The sequence below is a fragment of the Solanum pennellii genome, chromosome 10 (assembly GCF_001406875.1).
Source record: "Solanum pennellii chromosome 10, SPENNV200".
In the NCBI taxonomy this organism is placed as follows: domain Eukaryota; kingdom Viridiplantae; phylum Streptophyta; class Magnoliopsida; order Solanales; family Solanaceae; genus Solanum; species Solanum pennellii.
In genome coordinates this window covers 1,126,915-1,147,447 of record NC_028646.1, presented here as the reverse complement: position 1 = coordinate 1,147,447, position 20,533 = coordinate 1,126,915, and the positions used below count along the sequence as shown (strand labels likewise).

General features: G+C 33.4%; 5 protein-coding genes across 7 annotated transcripts in view; 3 read left to right on the top strand and 2 right to left on the bottom strand.

The window, feature by feature from the left end:
- The window catches only part of LOC107002194 (trafficking protein particle complex subunit 3-like), a 4,577-nt gene extending 2,221 nt beyond the window's left edge, over positions 1 to 2,356 (bottom strand). The window contains exons 1-3 of the mRNA XM_015200113.2: positions 2,198 to 2,356; positions 1,971 to 2,068; positions 794 to 893 (exon numbers count right to left, since the gene is read on the bottom strand). Coding sequence (XP_015055599.1) covers positions 794 to 893; positions 1,971 to 2,068; positions 2,198 to 2,254 — 255 coding nt within the window. The 5' untranslated portion in view covers positions 2,255 to 2,356. The remainder of the gene's footprint in view (positions 1 to 793; positions 894 to 1,970; positions 2,069 to 2,197) is intronic.
- Positions 2,357 to 3,658: 1,302 nt separating this feature from the next.
- On the top strand, positions 3,659 to 6,587 carry LOC107002193 (polyubiquitin-like). The gene is made up of 2 exons (XM_015200112.2): positions 3,659 to 3,816; positions 4,953 to 6,587. The coding sequence occupies exon 2, from the start codon at positions 4,953 to 4,955 to the stop codon at positions 6,324 to 6,326; it is 1,374 nt and encodes a 457-aa protein (XP_015055598.1). The 5' UTR covers positions 3,659 to 3,816; the 3' UTR covers positions 6,327 to 6,587.
- A 1,390-nt stretch (positions 6,588 to 7,977) lies between these two features.
- On the top strand, positions 7,978 to 10,546 carry LOC107031829 (protein translation factor SUI1 homolog). Of its 3 annotated transcripts, none has more exons than XM_015233313.2 (5): positions 7,978 to 8,102; positions 9,289 to 9,401; positions 9,691 to 9,896; positions 10,002 to 10,055; positions 10,206 to 10,519. In XM_015233313.2, exons 2-5 carry the CDS (start codon positions 9,365 to 9,367, stop codon positions 10,248 to 10,250), a joined length of 342 nt encoding a protein of 113 aa, XP_015088799.1. In that variant the 5' UTR covers positions 7,978 to 8,102; positions 9,289 to 9,364; the 3' UTR covers positions 10,251 to 10,519. The 3 variants fall into 3 exon arrangements, with proteins under 3 accessions (XP_015088799.1, XP_015088800.1, XP_027768360.1); XM_015233314.2 differs by having other exon boundaries at positions 7,985 to 8,102; positions 9,306 to 9,401; XM_027912559.1 differs by having other exon boundaries at positions 8,026 to 8,102; positions 9,356 to 9,401; positions 10,206 to 10,546.
- A 506-nt stretch (positions 10,547 to 11,052) lies between these two features.
- Positions 11,053 to 16,290, bottom strand: LOC107032165 (DDRGK domain-containing protein 1). Its single transcript, XM_015233744.2, has 9 exons — positions 16,145 to 16,290; positions 14,796 to 14,942; positions 14,041 to 14,146; positions 13,425 to 13,528; positions 12,705 to 12,806; positions 12,469 to 12,630; positions 12,112 to 12,168; positions 11,503 to 11,539; positions 11,053 to 11,388 (listed from the first exon to the last, which is right to left on the bottom strand). The coding sequence occupies exons 2-9, from the start codon at positions 14,913 to 14,915 to the stop codon at positions 11,174 to 11,176; spliced, it is 903 nt and encodes a 300-aa protein (XP_015089230.1). The 5' UTR covers positions 14,916 to 14,942; positions 16,145 to 16,290; the 3' UTR covers positions 11,053 to 11,173.
- A 3,873-nt stretch (positions 16,291 to 20,163) lies between these two features.
- Positions 20,164 to 20,533, top strand: part of LOC107032541 (COBRA-like protein 10) — a 3,373-nt gene continuing 3,003 nt past the window's right edge. Inside the window, exon 1 of the mRNA XM_015234149.2 lies at positions 20,164 to 20,527. Within this exon, the coding sequence (XP_015089635.1) occupies positions 20,396 to 20,527 (132 nt within the window). The 5' untranslated portion in view covers positions 20,164 to 20,395. The remainder of the gene's footprint in view (positions 20,528 to 20,533) is intronic.

Sequence of the window (20,533 nt, the reverse complement as noted above, 5' to 3'; positions counted from 1 at the left end):
CCCCCCCCCCAAACCACACACACACTCACACAAATCTCTCATAGTTTCTAACTTTTTTAGTGGTTAACTATATTTCTCAACTTTGAAATGATTGAGGAAAAATGGTGGCATGAATCTCTATTAAAAAAAAAGAAAGAAGTTATGCTCTTGTATACACCTTTTCTAATTTGATCAACTCTTTGTTTATGTACTATAAAGAGGCTTCAAAAATGAAGAGCTAATTCTGTAAAATTTATATGCTCTTTTATGCATTTTCTCTTCACTTAACATACTATTTACATGACCCCCTTTATAGAGGAAAAGAAGAAAGAGTTATTCAGTTGTATAGAGAAACCGAGGATTACAACCACATGACCAAAATTGCTCTTTACTTCGTTGTTCAAGTCAGACTGCTAACTATTTGAGAATAAGGCTTTGGCAGTCAGCATAACAGTACAGCTTCCAGAGCAAGGTACTTGTTTCAAACTTTTGCCTCAATTCTTACTTCAATTTCAAATCTACTGCCACATCAACAACAACAACTCAATCCAAATAAGTTGCGGTTGACTATATGAATCTTCACTGTCCATGTCATTCCATTTAATCACATCTCGGTGATTAACCTCCATAACATTGATTAAAATTTATACTTCCATAGTATTCCTTCAGATACTTTTGAACAACTCTAATTTGTATTGGCTACTGGCATGTGTGGGATATCAGAATTCAGAACTACTTTTCCAAAATAAAACTGAAACTTCATAATAAACCAACACACATTAAATATAATGCAACTTGGAGGGGGAAGAGAGACCTTGGCAATGACTTCAGCTGTTTCCTTGAAATCAATACACCTAGAAACGTTAGACTTTGCCAGAAACTCATCAATGAGCCGAATTCCAATGTTATAACCCCTGCAATCAGTTAAACTTCTCAAATTTTGTGTACTTCCGAGCCAATACAGTTAAATTATATTTCCACAGACAATTACATTCGATATCAATCTATTATGCCTCAATCCTAACTAAAGTGAGCTATATATGCATTCTCTGGATCCAGTCCATGATTCATCACAACTACAATAATCCTCGATTCTAAAAAAGTTGGGGTCGGCTTATATGAACCTAACTTCTCCATTTAAGCTCATTTCATAGGATACATCATTAATAGACTCGACTCACTCAAACCTTGACTCTCCCCAATTTTCTGGATTTCGGATCACATAGATAGTGTTCAATTGGAAGTTCAATAACACTAAGAAAACAACTATTACCAACCCACAACCTAGAAAACAAATACTACATTTTACCCACAAATTTTGATGGGGGGAAAGGAAACTAGATAAAGGATTTACATTTGATCAAGATGTATGGTCAGCTCTTCAACCTTCTTCATATCAGCTTCAGATCACATATAATGCAGTTCAACAGAAAGGTCTATAACAATAACGGAACAACGATACCAGCCCACAACCTAGAAAACAAATAATACATCACCTGGTTTTCTCCCCCTCAAATACTATAGTAAACACAATCGAGACGAAAACACTAGGTGATTTCCTTCCTCTTTAACTAGGCATCGAATCACATAGACGAAATTCAATTTGAAGTTCTATAACACTAACAAAACAACTAAAAAAAACCCACAACCTGGAAAACAAATTAGCACATTACCTAGTTCTCTCTCCTTCAATTACTATAGTTAACACAACTGAGAGACAAAAACACTAGGTGATTTCTTTCCTTTTTATCTATGCTTCAGATCACATAGACGGAGTTCAATTCGAAGTTCTATAAGGCTATCAAAACAACTACCTACTCCCTCTGTCCCAATTTATACTACACACTTCTATTTAAAGATTATTTATTTTGAGTATAGTTGAAACATTACAAAGTCTTACCATATTTCTTACTATTAAATTTCGTGTCCAGTCAAACTACATCACATAAATTGAGCCGCAACATAAAAAAAGATACAAGTAAAGGATTTACATTTGATCAAGCTGTTTGTTGACTTCCTCAACCTCCTCCAGATCAGTAAGCAGTTGTCGCACGATCGCACCGTACGTTAGGGTGAAAAGTTCAGCATTCTAAAGAAAACCCACAAAATTAATCCAACATTTAGTACCACTCGTTCCAACTTAATCGAAAAAAATCTCAAATTTAACCGAAAAAATCTCAAATTTAGTCTAAAAAACTCAAATTGAAGGAAAACTTACCACTCGTTCAACGTTGGCGAAAATGGCGTCGCCGGATCTGGGAGCTACGGGAGCCATTATCAGAGCTCTGAGAATTTGGTGCTGATTTTTTCCGATCAACTATGAGTGAGCGGATTGTGTAGAAATAGAGAGAATATTGCATAAGATAGCCACTTTTATGATGTTTGTTTATGTTTTAAAGCAAATTATTTGAGATTTAGCCCATTTTTAATAGATAACCACATATTGCTTTTTTTTAAAAAAAAATCCAATTTAATGTTTGATTAATTCGGATTTGCATCACGTAAAGATTATTTATGAGAAACGCTACACATCGAGTATTCTTTTTCGAAACCAAGACATCTTTTGTGATTTAGGTGTAAAATATAAGGTGGTTAATGTCACGATCCAAAAAATGTAACGCTACTTGTCTTATCCCACCACGGCAAGTTAGCTTAAATTTAATTTGATAGATAAAATGTGAAAAATGAAGTCACAATAAGATATATGCGGATAACTTAACCATACTCATAATACCTCTAAAACTTGATTGTCGCGTGTACAAGTCCTAATGTATTACAATTGTTTTGAAAGAAAATACAAGACTTGGATGACATTTGTCTCTAAACTAGAACAAGATTATAAGAGGGTCGGATGAAATGACAAACAACTACCTTACAAATCTCTACTCGGACATGACAGGAAGAGAGGGTATCACAAAAATTCAGGTTCGTAACCTACACAAATGTAGAAGGAAGGGGTGAGTAGCGAACAACGTGGTACTAAACAAACAAACTCCTAAACACGAAGTCAAGTAATGTAAATATTGTTTTTTTTTCTTACTGTGAATGATACTCGTGTTTTTTGAAGTTCCATTAATTTGTATTCGTGACGTATAAAGTTCATTCATCGTAAATGCCACCTATCAAGAGTTTTTTCATACACAACACTTAAGGTTCAAAATCAAGATCTTTGATTAAGAGAAGAATAGTTTCGTCCACAACCCACCATTTGATGTTAAATTTTTCAGTTCAAAACTTTAGAACATTGTGCAATCGGCTCCATTTTATTTAATTCAAATTTTAAGATTTTTGACTATAGTATATCGTAAAGTTTAATTTTTTAAGTTCATACCTTAGAGATATTGTATCCTAAAATCGAGTTGTGTGATTCAAACTTACTATTGGTAGAACAATTATTTTGATTAACCATCCGATGAAGTTGCACCTTTCCTAACACATGTCACAATTAAATATGAAAAAGACTTCCTAACATAATTTGAGTTAGTCGAATTCTAACGAATATCACACCTAATTAGATCTCACGTGATAGAATTTAACTTAGTCAGACTCCACTACTCTCGATAAAAAAAAAAAGATTGATAATTATGTCTTAACTACTTTGGTTGGATTTGAATATTCTTGTTGTTGGATTATTATATAGGAAGTTGCCATCCAAACGGCACCTAATTTTTCTCCACCGATCAAAGAAAAGGAGACGTGTCATACTATTATTGGTTACTTCATTGGGCAATTTCTTCACAATTTGGCCATTAACAACTATAAAAGGAGGCTCTCTGTAACCCCAATTCATTCATTGATTTCTCATCTCTTCAAATTCTTCAGAAAAAACCTCTCAAGGTATTATAGTTTTCCTTCTTTTTAGTTTTTTTGTTTATTTTTTCTATATTTTGTGCTATTTGTTTTATTGTGTCTGTGTTTAGAATCAGAATTCTGTTTTAAAAATTCAATATTTATGTTGTTTGAGTGTTGTGTATGCTTTAATTTTCTGTACTTTTTTGCTATTTGTTTTATTGTGTCTGTGTTTAGAATCAGAAAGGGTGTTTGAATCTGTTTTAAAAATTCAATTTTTATGTTGTTTGAGTGTCTGTATGATTTAATTTTCTGTATTTTGTGCTATTTGGTTTATTGGGTATCTAGAAAAGTTGGATCTTGATTTTGTTTTCAATATTCTGTATGCTTTAATTTTCTGTAAATTGTGCTATTTGTTGTGTTTGGGTCTGGTTTTGAATCAGAAAGGGCTTTTTAATTCTGTTCTAAAAGTTAAATCTTGATTTTGTTTCAACCTGGTGTGTGCCTTAGGTTTCTGTATTTATGAATTGGGAAACCTTTTAATGATCTAAAAAGATTGGATTTTAGTTTTGTTTATGAGCTGAAAAACCATACAAGTATGATCTGAAAAGTTGAGTCTTGATTTTGATTCAACTTCTGTATGTGTTATTTTGGTTATACGATAGCTGCTGCTTCGTTTCGTTTTCTATTTTTTTTTGTTTGTGTGAGCTGAGTTTCTATAACAGTATCGCATACACCCTCTCCGTACTCCACTTGTGGGATCACTTGCACAATCTATATTGTTGTTGTTGTATTTTTTACCTGTGTGTGTTTCTGTTGTATGTTTGTTTATGATATAAAGAACCTTCGTATTTCTATTTGTAAAAACTCAATCTTGATTTTGGTTTCAATTTTGTGTTGATGCACCAAGTTGAATTTTGTGTGGTAATTAAAATAGTCTCTGCTTATCCCTTTAAATTTCTGTTATTTGTGCTGTTTGGTCTGTGTTTATGATCTAAAGCCTGTCAATTATTTTGTTTTGAAAAAATTGGAAGCCTTCTTATTGGATGATGATATGAATGGTGTTCTGTTGGGTTTTGGTTTGTGATCTGAAATATCAACTTAAATCTGTCATCTCGTTTTATAGCGTCATGTCTCTGTCTATTCGAGTATGTGTGCTTAATTTTGTTGAATTTTGTGTACAGATGCAGATATTTGTCAAAACCCTCACTGGAAAGACCATCACCCTTGAGGTGGAAAGCTCAGACACCATTGACAATGTCAAAGCCAAGATCCAGGACAAGGAAGGCATTCCCCCAGACCAGCAGAGGCTGATCTTTGCGGGCAAGCAGCTTGAAGATGGCCGTACCCTCGCCGATTACAACATTCAAAAGGAGTCCACTCTTCACTTGGTGCTCCGTCTTCGTGGTGGAATGCAAATTTTCGTGAAAACTTTGACAGGAAAGACCATCACCCTTGAGGTTGAAAGCTCCGACACCATTGACAATGTTAAGGCTAAGATCCAGGACAAGGAAGGCATTCCCCCAGACCAGCAAAGGCTGATCTTTGCCGGCAAGCAGCTTGAGGACGGCAGGACCCTTGCTGATTACAACATCCAGAAGGAATCAACCCTTCACTTGGTGCTTCGTCTTCGTGGTGGAATGCAAATTTTCGTGAAGACTTTGACAGGAAAGACCATCACCCTTGAGGTTGAAAGCTCCGACACCATTGACAATGTTAAAGCCAAGATCCAGGACAAGGAAGGCATTCCCCCAGACCAGCAGAGATTGATCTTTGCCGGAAAGCAGCTTGAGGATGGCCGGACCCTTGCTGATTACAACATCCAGAAGGAGTCAACCCTTCACTTGGTCCTTCGTCTTCGCGGTGGGATGCAAATCTTTGTGAAGACCTTGACTGGCAAGACAATCACCCTTGAGGTGGAAAGTTCTGACACCATTGACAATGTTAAGGCTAAAATTCAGGACAAAGAAGGTATTCCACCAGACCAGCAGAGGTTGATCTTTGCCGGAAAGCAGCTTGAGGACGGTCGTACCCTTGCTGATTACAACATCCAGAAGGAGTCAACCCTTCACTTGGTCCTGCGTCTCCGAGGTGGAATGCAAATCTTCGTGAAGACCTTGACTGGCAAGACTATTACCCTTGAGGTGGAAAGTTCTGACACCATTGACAACGTAAAGGCCAAGATTCAGGACAAAGAGGGTATCCCACCAGACCAGCAAAGGTTGATATTTGCTGGCAAGCAGTTGGAAGATGGAAGGACATTAGCCGATTACAATATTCAGAAGGAATCAACCCTTCATCTTGTGTTGAGGCTCAGGGGAGGTATGCAGATTTTTGTGAAGACCTTGACTGGGAAAACCATAACTTTGGAGGTGGAGAGTTCTGATACCATTGACAATGTGAAGGCTAAGATTCAGGACAAGGAGGGAATCCCACAGGACCAGCAGAGACTGATCTTTGCAGGGAAGCAGCTTGAAGATGGAAGGACTCTGGCGGACTACAACATCCAAAAGGAGTCTACTTTGCACCTTGTCCTCCGTCTCCGTGGTGGTTTTTGAAGGGGTCTGTTGCTGTTGGTGTTTTGTGTCTGTCTGTTGCTGTGTTTGTTCATGAACTAGTCTGTTTACTTGTGACCTTGTGATGTGTTGTGAACTCATGTTTTTCTTATAGTGAATAATAAGGAACTAGTCTGGTTTAATTATGTTTGTTATTGAGTCCCTTTTCTTTTTGATACATGCCAAAGCCTTCCATTTCGCCGGATTGGAAGAGTCATCAATCAATATGATCTCTTTTGTAGTAGGCGATTGGCCATTTCGATATATTATCTGTGTTGATTTTGTGCATTTCTTTTCTTTTTGATAATTGAGCGATTTTCTAAGATAAACACCTGTATGGTTTAAGTCTACTGGTAATAGCACAACGCATGAATGTTGTTTTATTAAGAACACTTCTCCTGAAATGCGAACTTGGTTTTAGTTGAATCCAATATGAGTACCATCCCTACACGAATTCAAATTAGTCAGGCTTACGTACACGAACACCTCATAGAAAATGAAACAGCAGATTGAAATTAGTCTGGCAACTATATATTTGTTGGTTTTGAATATTCTTCATGTTAGATTTGTTAATTATATAGAACATCCATTGATCTCTCATCTTCTCGGATTCTTCAAAGAAACCTCTTATTTTATTTTTTCTGTATTTTGTGGTGTTTGTTTTAAATTTTGGAAAAAAAATAAATATATTTATTTCACCAGTTAAAAATTTCGACTCACTTAAAAGGAATAATAAGAACATTTTTAGACCAAAATATTGACGATTTAGACTAAACTATTGACTGTAAACATTTTTGTTCAGTTTCACATAATTTAAAAACATTTCGACCTTTTTTCAATTAAATAACTAATAATTTCTCAAGATATAATTATAACTTTTTTCCGAAAATAACAGGTTCACGAGCACCCCCATTGTTCAATGTCGGTCCACCTATGCCCTTGACTCAACGTCCTCACTCCCTATATAAATAAATTTTTTTTTACCTAAATACATATCATAGTCTCTAAAATTTTCCTACCATTTAAAAAATTACAGAAATCTCTATTTTTCTCACTCTCTCCTATTTTTTGGATACATCATTCTTATGCGACGTCCATGGACATATATGTAATGCATCAGGATGTTGAACAATGTAACAAGACATATAGCTTGTATCAACAAAAATAATATATCGAAACGTGATGTACCGAGACGTTGACAGTGTATATGTTATCCTTATATTTTTGGGCAAATGACAACAATCACATACTTTTAAGGTAAAATTACCATTTGTTCCTTATAGTTTATAGCTACAGAAATCCCTCAAACTGATACAATAATATAAGCGCTGATACATTAATCTGATACGCGAGGTATATTAATCGTTAATTAAGATACATTACATTTTATACATGATACACTAATTTGGTGGGCGAGATACATTAATCTAATGCGCTGATACATTAATTTGAGGCGCGAGATATATTAATCTGATTTGCTGATACATTAGTCTGATGCGAGAAAAATAAGAAATTTTGTGAATTTATGAAATTAATGGGAATAATGATAATAAGAAAACTTAAACGTGAGATTTCTGTCATTTTCATTTACGGGATTTTTGGAAAAGAATAGGGATAGAGTAAGGCCCAATTAAATATAAATGAGGCCCAAGTCCTCAACCGACATAAGCCCAAAACCCGAAAGCTCTATTAATTTTCAATGTAATTTAATTTCTCTCCATTTTGCTCGAGACTTATCCGAATCTGTAAAGGGTCTCTCTCAAAACCCTAATTCTTCAGGTAATTTTTAATTGCAAATTGTTTGTTAGTATTGATAATCCTTAGATCTGCTTTAAAAAACTGATTTATAGTCTTTACATGTGATAAAAATCTGATTTTTATGTATTTTTTGGGTAATTTTGATCATTAGTGATTCGATTTAGACTTTTGATGTGCTAAATTAAAAGTTATATAGAAAAAAATTGAATTTTTATTTGAAAGATGGTTTTTTTTGGGGGGATTTTGAGCTTAGCGAACATATGTGTCTGTATTTTTTTTTGATGATCTGCTAAATTAACTGTTTTTGTAGTTTTATGTTTGGGAATTTTCATTTAGCAAGTGATATGATTTTAATAGATTTAGTTTAGTGTTCGTTAAATTTTAGATGTGATGTAAATCTGATTTTTAGTTGAAAGTTAGCTTCTTTTTTGGGAATTTTATTAGTGATTTGATTTCTATTGCTTTAGCTTAGTGTGTGGTAATTTTGATTATCCTTGGATCCACTAAATTAATAGAGAATCGGATTTTTGTTTGAAATTCTTACCTTTTTGGAGATCTTATTTAACAATTTGATTTGTATTTAGCCTGGTGTTTGTCATCGTAACGAAGGGAATAACAGTTCAATTTGACATACTTTAAGGGCATGTTTAGGCTTTTCTGCTTATTAATCGTTTAATCAATTGCATATTTGGATTGGACCAACTATTGATCAATAAGGGTATATGTGAGCTAAATTATTAACGAAGGGCATATCTGATCAAGTTTATATACTTTTAAGTGCTAATTCCGCCTGTTTTCATTGCTTCATTGTTATGAAAAGTTTCTTCGAGGAACTATTATCTTGTCAGTATCTTTGTCTAGTTGTTTTCAATTTTAAAGCAAAAGATATGTTCAGGGGGTCTTTAATTTTTTTGTGTGTCATGTTTTTTATTTTAACTCCTTTGATTTGTTGTTGTGATCACGCTTTGAATGAACCAGATTTTCTGCGAAGAACTGTTTTCTTGTAGATTTTTTGGCGTCATAATATAGAACTTAGTAATATTTTGTTTTGGTTGTTTTGTTGGCCTTATGTTAGTTGTTTGACGTGGTTTCATGCCTGATATATCGGTGTCTCTGTCCTGCAATATTGCTTGATGCCATCTCTTTAATATGTGCTCCTCTCTGTGGGAAAGTTTGCTTATGATTTCTGTTTGTATAATTGATGAAGCTTCTCTTCGACGCTAGATCTGAGCATCCAAGTTTGGTGATTTGAGCAAGTTTATCTTTTTTCTCAGCAAAGTTTCATGTCTGATCTCGACCTCCAAGTTCCCGCTGCTTTTGGTATGCGACTTGTCTGATGTATTATTAATTCTCAGTTGAATTGGTATTTATTTTTTGTAAGATCACTTTAAGGATTTGCAAGTGACAACTTTTAGTTCAAATGGAGCGACATGGTTAGTGTGAACTATATATAGCCGTGCCAACTTGCTTTGGGATAGTGCTGGTTGTCGGATTAGATGCAAATGAAGCGAAAAAAATAAATCATCTCGCTAGGTTTGGTTGTGGGTGGGTTTTTTCTAATTATGATTCGTAAAGGATTCATTCGTCCTTGTTTTGATGTCTTCGTTAGATCCCTTTGCTGAGGCAAATGCTGATAATTCTGGAGCTGGGACAAAAGATTATGTACACATTCGCATACAACAAAGAAATGGTCGGAAAAGCCTGACAACTGTGCAAGGATTGAAGAAAGAATTCAGCTACAATAAAATACTAAAGGACCTTAAGAAAGAGTTTTGCTGCAATGGTACTGTTGTCCAGGATCCAGAACTAGGCCAGGTTCGTGTTGGCGAGATTGATATCTCTGTCTATTAATGTGTTACAACATCTTACTGACGTTTTAAGTGCTGTGTGTTAAACATACTTGTGATTGAACTTTCACAGGTTATTCAACTCCAGGGTGATCAGAGGAAGAACGTTTCTACATTTCTTGTCCAGGTGATTGTTCTTTGCACCAATAACTCTCACTTGTGTTCATATTATTAGTATATGCTACCATCACGAGGATATTTGTGCTAAATGTGTTTTCCTTGCATATGTTTTGATCGTTGCTAATAATTTTCTGTCTTTTTAACTTTTTGGAAACAGGCTGGAATCGTGAAGAAAGAACACATCAAAATTCATGGTTTCTGATTCCTTCATCAATCATCGTGCAGTTCTCGTGTCAATGCAGAAAATGCTATCCCAAGTACAATTATAATAAAGTTAACTAGTGATTTATAAAAAGAAGAAGGGACTTACTAGTGTTAGCTTTCTGCTGGTTTTATTTATAGTACTTTGTCGATTGTCGACAACTCTGCACAGTAGCTGTAGCTATGGATGATGTTATATTTTCCGGAACAACCGGTGTGTGTGCAAATAGAACTGAATTATGGGCTTTACTATCTTTCAGTTGTTGCTTAGCATTTTGTGCAGGTTTGATTTTCTTAGGTGGTATGCCTGTTTTACCTTCTCTTTTTTTTCTTATTGCATGAACTATAATTGTTCCGTTTGTGGTGATTTGTGACCTTAAACCTTTTTTGACCAGACCTGATTAAATTTGGATCGATTGTGGTCTGATAAAAAGTCATGAACCAACATACCAAAAAATTTAGTTCATGAATTCTAATTTCGTAAACGAAAAATATTTGAAACGCTTGGTAAATTTCTTCATGGAACTCGAAAAATGTCTGACTTGACTTTCAAAGATTACTACTGGCTTATTAGGTGTGAGCTCTCTATGTAGTTCAATTTTCCTTCAATACTGATATTTCAGGTAGGAAAAGTGAACAATAGCTAACTGAGATGTGTTGGTGATATAAACCTAGCGAAAATATAGATAGGAAATTTGATAGCTAAGGTCTGAAATTCGACAAAAAATGGTAACCGAAGTTACCATATCGAATTTATTTCTGTATGGCATTGGTATAACATTTTCAAAAAACAAAACCAAAGATATCGAATCGATCTATAAACACGTCCTAGAAAGGAAAAGAGATGGAAATACATGTAAATTAGGGTAAAGCATGTCTATTAAGCTTTGATTTTTCTTAAAATTAGTCATACAAACAAGTTTATTAAGCTGAAGCAACAACTGCCTCCTCCTCGATGCTGCCTATATCCTCAACTAACTCAACTTTTGGTTCCAAATCAATGAATTGATTAGACTTGCTAGCTAAGTGTGAGATACTCACCCTACCTTCACGTCTAATGTAGTCAGCCACAGCTCTCATCTCTTCTAGTGAGATGTATATGTATTTCCCTCTATCATCCATGACACCAGAAAGTCTTCCTGATCAAAACGAAATAATCTATCGTTCAGTCAACGTGGAGAGAACAAGAATTCATGGCTTCAAGAAAGAACAGTAAAATTTGATAAAAAGTTTAAGATAAGGTAAGGAGATACCCATTTCTTCAAGTGAGATGATACGATTGATACACTCCTGCATTTACGAAATAAACAGTAATGGTAATGAGAGGGCGATACAAGAGTAATGGTTAGCTTATCACGAGAACATTACGGGTGTGTTAGTGTGGAGGAAAATGTTCTCCTAGAATTAATTATATAAGTGGTTTTGTTACTTATTTTATGACGTTCAGTAAGCAAATGAACGATACTGTTTCAAAAGCATTTACGTATAATCTATGGGTAAATAATACGAGAGGTGGGGCTGGGGGTAAAGATGTGGGGTGGCACGGGTGAGGGTGGAGAGGAGACGATCAATGTGAAATGTTGCTTATGGAACTTGTGCTCCTTACTTCTAACATACAAGTCATTTTCCTCATTTTTAAGAAAACTATTTTTCTACAACCAACCATGGGAAAATTAGAAAATATTTCCATATATCCTTGTTTTAAGTGTACGAAGATGAGCAACTTTACTCAACAATTCCTACAGCAAAAGAACTTGCTTCCTTTTTAGAGAACCAAAAATGCCGAGCACTATTCTACGCGATTAAAAAAAGTGACATGGTGACCAACATCCAGAAATGGGTAACAGAAAAAAGGTGATTACCTGAGTCCTTAGCTTGAATTCTGCCGCAAGATCCTCCAAAGGCACACATTTGTGTTTCTGCATATGAAAAGATTTGACCTACTCATGTCAACATATTTCACCAAATCGCGAATATCTTCTGACCATAATTTTATTGTACAAGCTTAAGTACGTTAAGACGAATGTTAATAGTTCTAGTGCGAATTAGAGGGAAATGTTTTTCTTTTTTTGAGAATTAAGACTGTTAGAGGAAAATGTACTTATCAAGAAAGAGAAGATCTCACCACAACCATAAGGCGAAAGAAAAAGAAGAGGAAAGATGATATAGCATATGAATCTTTGGTGTGTCATTAGTTAACTGGCATGAACTGAAATTACCTTAATGTATTCCACAAAATCAAAAAGTAGACCCTGGCTTCCATCTTGAACTTCGTTTTCAGTTGTTCCCTCAGCATCAACTGAAATTTCACCTTTCCATTTTTCAAACTCTAATGCAGCAGCTTCTTCCTCTTTGGCCTGTCGAGCCTTGGCTTCTTCTTCCTACACAAATTATCCCAGTTCTCTCATAAGAATTCTGCAATATATAAAATGATTCCACACAGACAGATATTTACCAGTGCACGCTCTTGAGCTTCACGCTCCTCCTCCTTCCTCCTCCTGATTTCGTCATAGTGGCTTTGCTTTGTCTGTTTTGATTCCCGAGCAGCTTCTTCAGTCTATATAGTCAACAAGAAGGATTATGACCAACCCTGATATTTTTCAATTTCTAAATGATGCAATATGCGATAGAAATGCACATTTCCTAGAAAAAATAGTAGTGTTGTTCCCACAGCCTTCCTTGTATCGAATTCGAAACTAAAAGACAAGTCATATGCAGTATAACTAAAGTCATGAAGATGGTATTCGTGAATCTTGAAGGGAGACTTAATTCTACGGAGAATCCCACTATTAACACACTGCAAAATGTGTAAAATCGTTCCACTCTTTAGCTTTTGCACCCTCAAGATATGAGATAAATTACCCCAACCACAAAGTGACGGGAAGCAAACAGGTAAAAATTGAAAATTTGCAAACCAAGCAGATTCAGTTCCATATAATTAATTCTCTTCGAAGTATACTACTGTTCGATTTCTATCTTAGTATTTGTTAAACTTACCTATATTTTTTACCTAATCTTCTTAGTTGCGTCAAAGACCTAACCTAGCAAACTTGAATGCATAAAATGTTGTGTCTTATGTTGGAAAAGCTTGTACTCTTTCTATTTCTATGATTTGAGAGGACTAGTTGCAAATGCCTGTACTCCTCAAAAGTAAATGCTTTAAAGTCTGAGATACCTGTCTTTGTGCTTCTCGCTCTTGACACTTCTTTTCCTTTTTCTTTGATGACTTTGCAGTATAATATCCATCTCCAGGTTCTTCATCATCACTGCCAACCGGTTCTGCACATATTTTAAAAAATATATAAACATGAATCAATCATCGTGAATCATCAACTCAATCTAGTGCACCTAAAGCAGGGAAAGCAGTTTGGAGACAATAGCCAAGAAGAGCTAGGCCACCTAAAAGTCACTCAAAAATACATCTCTGTACCAAGAAACATAACAATATGCATGATTTTGTCCACGAATGTTAACCCTTCACTTCTCGTTTGATGCAATAACTTTAAAAATGAAGTTGTCACAATGAGGATGAACATAAAGCAACAAAGTTATCTTTTGCATATTCTACTTTGAAGCAGGGGCTCAAGGTGAGAAATAGTGGCCTATTTCTTTTTACCCTCCAGCTTGAAAGTTGAACCAGAAAATTACTGGGAAAAATCCTGGAAAAAGTAATATTGTCTTTCGGATTTCAAAAATGAATAAGCTATACAGATATGGAAAGAAAATTAGACATTACCAGAAGAATATTAGACGAACAGTTGCAATAGAGCAAGAAATGAAGGAAAGAATACCATCTATATTGGCTGCAGCTGAAGATGTGCTAGCAGCTGAAGAAGCTGGTCTTCGACGCATTCGACGCGTTCCAGTGGCTCTTACTACAGTTTCCTTCTGCTGAACCTGATATTTAGCCAATAAAAGTTTCAGGTTCTGCTAAATTTGAATGATGAGTTAATTTCTCATTTTTCCAAATACAATGACGATTAAACAACATTGAGGTGCCTTTTACAAGTCCCTCCATTAATGTCACCATAGTGAGTATATTAATGCTGATGTCTTGCACTCCCTCCGGCCCGATTTATAAAATACATTTCAGGACATCCCAACGTATTCAGCATAATTACATTTCTATACAATTTTCACACCTTTAAGAAGTCAAATCATTGAACTATTTAAACTTAACCTTATCAAACTACTTATAACCATTACTCTGATATTTTCTTTCGTTGTCATTAATATAAAATTAGTTTCATATTAACATCTTAAGCTCATCATATCCAGTCACATATTATTATATAAAATGGGCCAAGGACTACTAAATGGTTATACCAATACTTAATGTGTTATCAATTCATCATCTTCTCAAACCCTCATGATGGTGTGATACCCACTTGCAGATCATTCTCTAGTTAGGAGGGTTAAAGAATCAATCCCATATTCCTGTCACCTTGTACCGGAGAACTTTCAAGAATAATCCTCTCTTACATTACCACGTTTGTAACTGAACAAGCTGCATAAAACCATAGACCAAAAGGAAAAGCATATCAACCTGAGGTTCATCTTCATGTTCTCTGGAAGACTGAGAATTTTGCCGGCGCTTCCAAAGATAAAGCGGAACTAATAGTAGAGCCAGAAGCATCGAGAGAACCACTACCAACATGTCCTCCATTTTTCAATACTCAGTGCAGTATCCTGTCTGATAGAGCAATACAACAAGGTATGATAAGTACATACAATATGCCTCAATCCCAAACAAGTTAGAGTCAGCATGATAAGTTAGCTATGAAAAAACCTTTAAACACAATTAAGAAAATTCCTTAACTTAGGCCAGAAAAACTTTGACATTATACAATTAGGATAGAGTGATTTGGATTTCATTCAGATCAGCTGACTAAACATGATTGAATTTTTAACCGGTTAGAAATCAAACTCCATCAAAAGAAGTTTCACAATGCATATCCAGTCTGAGGCCGGATAAAGGAAGAGGGTCGCCATAGGTTGATGGCTATTTGAAATTGAGGCCATATAGGCTTGAAGAGTGGAATGTAAGCAGATCATTCATACACCAAACTCAACTAGTTAGAATTGAGGCATTATTGAGCAAATTAACTTGTCAAAATCACAAGGAAATTCAAGAACTAAAATTTCAGTTTCTATACATAGACAGACAGAAAGCACTGTAACTGAATTGCAAATTTCTTAATGTATCCCAGAAATGAACAATAAACAATTATTTTTTGATAACCGTGGTGTATGGACCAGCACACACGCACCTCAACTAATTTCACAGGATATCTGCCACCTTCCACCAACACAACATGTAATCTTTTGTCCACCAAGAACAGAAACAAATGGAAAGAAATCACCTAGTATTTACCTCTATCTGAAATTAAACTTGAAACCTCATAGTGCTCAATCCACTTCACTAACCACTAGGTCACACTCTCGACTCTCGGGTGCGACATTATACAATAAGGATAGAGTGATTTGGATATCTGGCGTTTTTTCACATAAGTTGACTTCACATGAATGAAACCTCTAAATTTAAAACGATTAGAAACTGAACTCTATCAAAGTAAGCTTCACAAGACATAACCTGTCTGAGGCCAGCTAAACAAACAGATTTGCGGCGAATCATTTACCCAAAGTTAATAGCTTAAATAAATGTAATCTATTCAAAATTAGTATCATATAAGCAGATGATTCATACAGAAAAAACTCAAATTAGTTGGAAATGAGGCATAATTGAGCAAATTAACTTGTTAAAATCACAACCACGAAGCTTAACAATCCGTATTCAACAAATTATACAGGATTACAAAACTGGATTAGGGTTAATGCCTAATTGAAAAATACAAAAAGACGATAGTTGAGTGGAAGAGGGAGGCCGAAACCTACCTGAGAAGGAGATCGCCGGCGTTCACCGGAGAAATAGACGCAGAGAAGCAATTTCCGATACGATAATCCGGTTCAATGGACGTGAGGTGAAAGAGGAACTGGCGGGTCGAAAATAGTAATAAAAACTCTAATCTAAATTTCTTATTTAAATTACTAATTAATATAATTCAATTAGTTTATCACATATTCAATTATTTGATTTAAAATTTGTTTAAATATGGTTTTTTTTTGGCATAAATATCAACTTTAGAGGTGTTTGAAATTAGGTGTGATAAGATTAAATGTTTAAGGTTTTATATGGATGAAGATTTTAGAATCTTTCCATCATTAACCAAAAAAAATTATATTTGAGTTCAAAAAAAATAGAAATGAAGAATCTCTTGACAGAAAATATTTACTCTTTAATTATTTTATTCGATAAGTCGATATGTATGTATGTGGGACGGCATCAAAATTTTATAAATTTATTATTTTCATGCTGTCAAGTTATGTCGATTCTGATTGATATGATAATTTTATTGATATATATAATCATATTTTTCAACACGAGACATAAAAGAATTTTATAGGCCAAAGCTTAGTGCAATGAAAGAATTGGCATAATACATTATTATAGATGATTATTTAAGGGTAAATCACTTAGATATATTATACTGAAAAAAATATTTACCATTTATGACAATAGTTTCTTTTTAACTAAATATAACAGTTTTATGGGATTGAAAATTTGAAATTTCTGTGGATTAATTTTTTTTTTATTTGTCCGTCTCTTCTCTACATATGATTTTTCTTTCTTTTGTTCTTTTTTTCTTTCCAATTTTTAATCCAAATAACTATCTTTAATTGTTCATATCTTCATATTGACTTATATCCTTATTGCATGGTTTACATCCAAAATATTATGAGGAGTAGAATACAAAGACCCCAAAATTATACAAAATTGTGTGCGCAAATTGAGATTTTAAATTTCAAAATTGTTGCAGCAGCAAGAATTCACTATTGATGAACGTTAAAAAGCTTCAAGCTTTGAATTCATTATTTAGATTTTACTAAATTGTGATGAGTTTGTATAAGTTGTTCATTCATATTATTGAAAATAACATTTTGGAGTTTATATCTTAATTTTAAGGGAGATTGATTAAGTTCAGCATTGGTATTAGGAGAGATTTCAACTTGAAACTCGAAAAAGATGAAAATTTTGAAATTGTCTTGCAAATGTATTAAAACTGATTTAGATTTGTTTCATAACTGTATTAAAATTGAATTAAAATCACGAACAATACATTTATAATACGTATTTCAAATGCATCATCTTTTTGATGATACCAATTAGAATAATTTAGGTAATTCACTTATAATATATTTATAATACATACACATCACATAATTAATACATATTACAAATATCTTTTCTTTCTTTATAAGCCAAAATAATTTATAAGACACATCGCACATATAATCCATATTTTATTCATGAATAATGATATACATTTAATTCAGTTTATAAATCATTGTCTTGTCTTTCGTTAGTTACGTTTTCATTCATTCTTGATTTTCTTCTAATTCAACTTTAACCTTAGCTTGTATAATATAATTTTAATGTAATTTAATTCACTTTGCAATTTTTTTTATTTATTTGTTACTATTGAATGCTTGTTTAATTCAAGATTGATGCAAGTTTAATTCACTCTTAGATCAATATCTGGTCTTTCATTAGTTACTTCTTTATTCGTGCTTAATTCTCTGTTTTAATTCAACTTTAATATTTATGCAATACACTTTTAAATATAAGTTTAATTCGTTTTGCAATTTCTTGGTTGATCTGTTACGATTAGATTACTTGTTTAATTCATTATTGATACAAGTTTTATTCAATTTACATATCAAAGAATGCTCCTTCCTCTGCTACATTTTGCATTCATGTTTAATTCTCTTATAATTCAACTTTAATGTATGTGTAATACATTTTTAATTCAAGTTAATTCATTTTACAGTTTATTATGCCTCTTCATTTGTTATGATTAGGTTACTTCTCTAATTAATTAGTGATAAAAAATTTATTAAGTCTAGAATCATTGAATATCTACGAAGAAAAAAAAAACAAAAAAAATGAAAAAAGAGCAACATAAAGAGCGGAAGAAAGAGCAAAAAAAAAAAAGCAAGGAAAAAGGAACAACAGACAGACAGAAAGAAATAGAAAAATAGTGAGACAGAGAAAGAGTGAGAAATTAAAAAAGGCGAGAGAGAAAAAGGAAAAAAAGGCGAGAGAGAATGAAAAATCTAATAAAATACATAGTATTGCTATATATTGTAATAAATGGTAATAATTAAAAAGTATATCTAAAATAAGTAATTATTTTTAAAAGGAGATCTACTTAAGTAATTAACCCTTCTTTTAAATTATATCTATAGTAATTTGAGTTCAACTTAGATCTATGTCCTCTATTATAAACGTAAAAGTAGAAGTTTATACTTATATAAAATTGAACAAATAAATATATAAGTGACGTAATATATATAAGACAGAAAATTGTCATATAAAATGTCATACACGAGTTACGATAAATATATATATTTAGTCAATCTTATATAACTCTAAATATCTATATATACACATTCAAAATTGAAAGACATAGATATTAAAAGCCGATATGTATAGACAATATATCAAGCAAAAATGGTAAATTTTAAAGGGAAAATTAGGCGGTGAAGCAAATTTATATTATTTAATTACTCATCATAGTTATAGTTTGCTATAACTACCCATCGCGATTAACATTATACATTAATTACATGGGTTGACTTCGAGTTTGTATACTTAATCACGTTTGTATATGTATAATTCGTCATAATATACAAATACATATGTATAATATACAATTATTTAACCTATATACATATAGAATTCACCTCTTCCCCTATCTCGCTCGCCTCTCTCCTCCCTCTCCCAGTCTCGCTCGCCTCTCTCCTCTCTCCTCTCTCTCCCAATCTCGCTTGCCATATATACAAATGCATGTGTATAATATACAATTATATACATATACAATTCACGTCTCTCCCACTCTCTGCTCTCTCTCGCTTGCCTCTCTCCTTCCTCTCCAATCTTGTTTGCCACATATACAAATACATATGTATAATATACAATTATCTAACTGATATACATATACAATTCACCTTTCTCCCACTCTTTTCCCCTTCTCTCTCGCCTCTCTCCTGTCTCTCCCACTCTCGCTCGCCTCTCTCCTTTATATAACATGTAGCTACGAATTGTAATTATCAAACTATAGCTATGAAAAGTAATTAAGCTATTTTTAAGTGGCTATATGTGAAGTTCCTCAATTTTAAATACGTAACCCGTTGATGTGCAAGTTAAGGGTACATATAGCTAAAGGTATAAATTACGTTTATATTTTGTCGAATGGTTTGGTTTGATTCAATTTTAAATTTGGAGTGTTTTTTTATCTTTATTTTTTTCCTTTTCGGAGGTAATTATTAAAAATACATATGAATTGAAGTATTATTTTATTTTTTATATTTCCTATTTGGAATATCATCTATTTAATCAAAAATACATCTTAATTAGTATATGATGATATGTAATATTCCTATTTGTTTATTTCTCATTTACATCAACAAATCATTTTGAAAAAACATCCAACTAAATTAGTTCAGTGTTTGACGTATACTTTTCAAAAATTAAATCAAAATTTAATAAAATCGAATCAAAATTCACCCCTATCTATAATGCATTTATTTTCTTTTCTTTTCTTTTCTTTTCTTTTCCATTTCCTCCTAAAAATTAGCCAAAAAAAATCACAAAATCTTCTGCAACATTAACCACAACTCCATTTCTAACCATAAAAAAATAATTCAAACATATATAGTAAACTTACTATTTTGTGTTTCCCCCTCAAATATCGTCATAAATTTGAGAAACATATTACACGTTGAATAAGTCATTCAAAATTCGTTTTAATCGTTTGATTCATAATCTTTTATCTTTATGTATCGTACATTTTTTCTCTCTCCATATTCAACATTAATCAACTTATTTGGAATTGAGACGTAGTTGATCGATTTGATTGCCGTGTGTTTTTTTCACGCGGCATCAGTTCATCATCGTCCTCTTCCGTCTCCGCTGGTAAAAAAATAAAAATAAAAATAAAATTGAACTGAGATACACCTGAAAAAAATAAAATAAAATAAAAAAAATAAAGGATCAACTAATTTCCGCCATTGATATTCCTTCAAATGATCGTAAGAAGTGAAGGAATGAAAATACCATGGATGAATTTGATCAATTGCATTGTGCTAGTTGTGTTTTGTTATAGTATTGAGGTATGTAATGGTCAGGATTACGGCGGCGGCGATGAGGCGGTTAAGGCGGCG

Excerpts from the sequence above, each read along its gene's own strand:
- LOC107031829 (XM_027912559.1), top strand. The coding sequence starts at position 9,365 with ATGTCTGATCTCGACCTCCAAGTTCCCGCTGCTTTTG. Across the intron at positions 9,402-9,690 it reads CCAAGTTCCCGCTGCTTTTG|ATCCCTTTGCTGAGGCAAAT; the intron begins GTATGCGACTTG and ends TGTCTTCGTTAG. Across the intron at positions 10,056-10,205 it reads TTTCTACATTTCTTGTCCAG|GCTGGAATCGTGAAGAAAGA; the intron begins GTGATTGTTCTT and ends TTTTGGAAACAG.
- LOC107002193 (XM_015200112.2), top strand. The coding sequence starts at position 4,953 with ATGCAGATATTTGTCAAAACCCTCACTGGAAAGACCATCACCCTTGAG.
- LOC107032165 (XM_015233744.2), bottom strand. The coding sequence starts at position 14,915 with ATGGAGGACATGTTGGTAGTGGTTCTCTCGATGCTTCTGGCTCTACTA. Across the intron at positions 13,529-14,040 it reads AGCTGCAGCCAATATAGATG|AACCGGTTGGCAGTGATGAT; the intron begins GTATTCTTTCCT and ends AAATATGTGCAG. Across the intron at positions 11,540-12,111 it reads AATTCAAGCTAAGGACTCAG|GAGTGTATCAATCGTATCAT; the intron begins GTAATCACCTTT and ends TCGTAAATGCAG.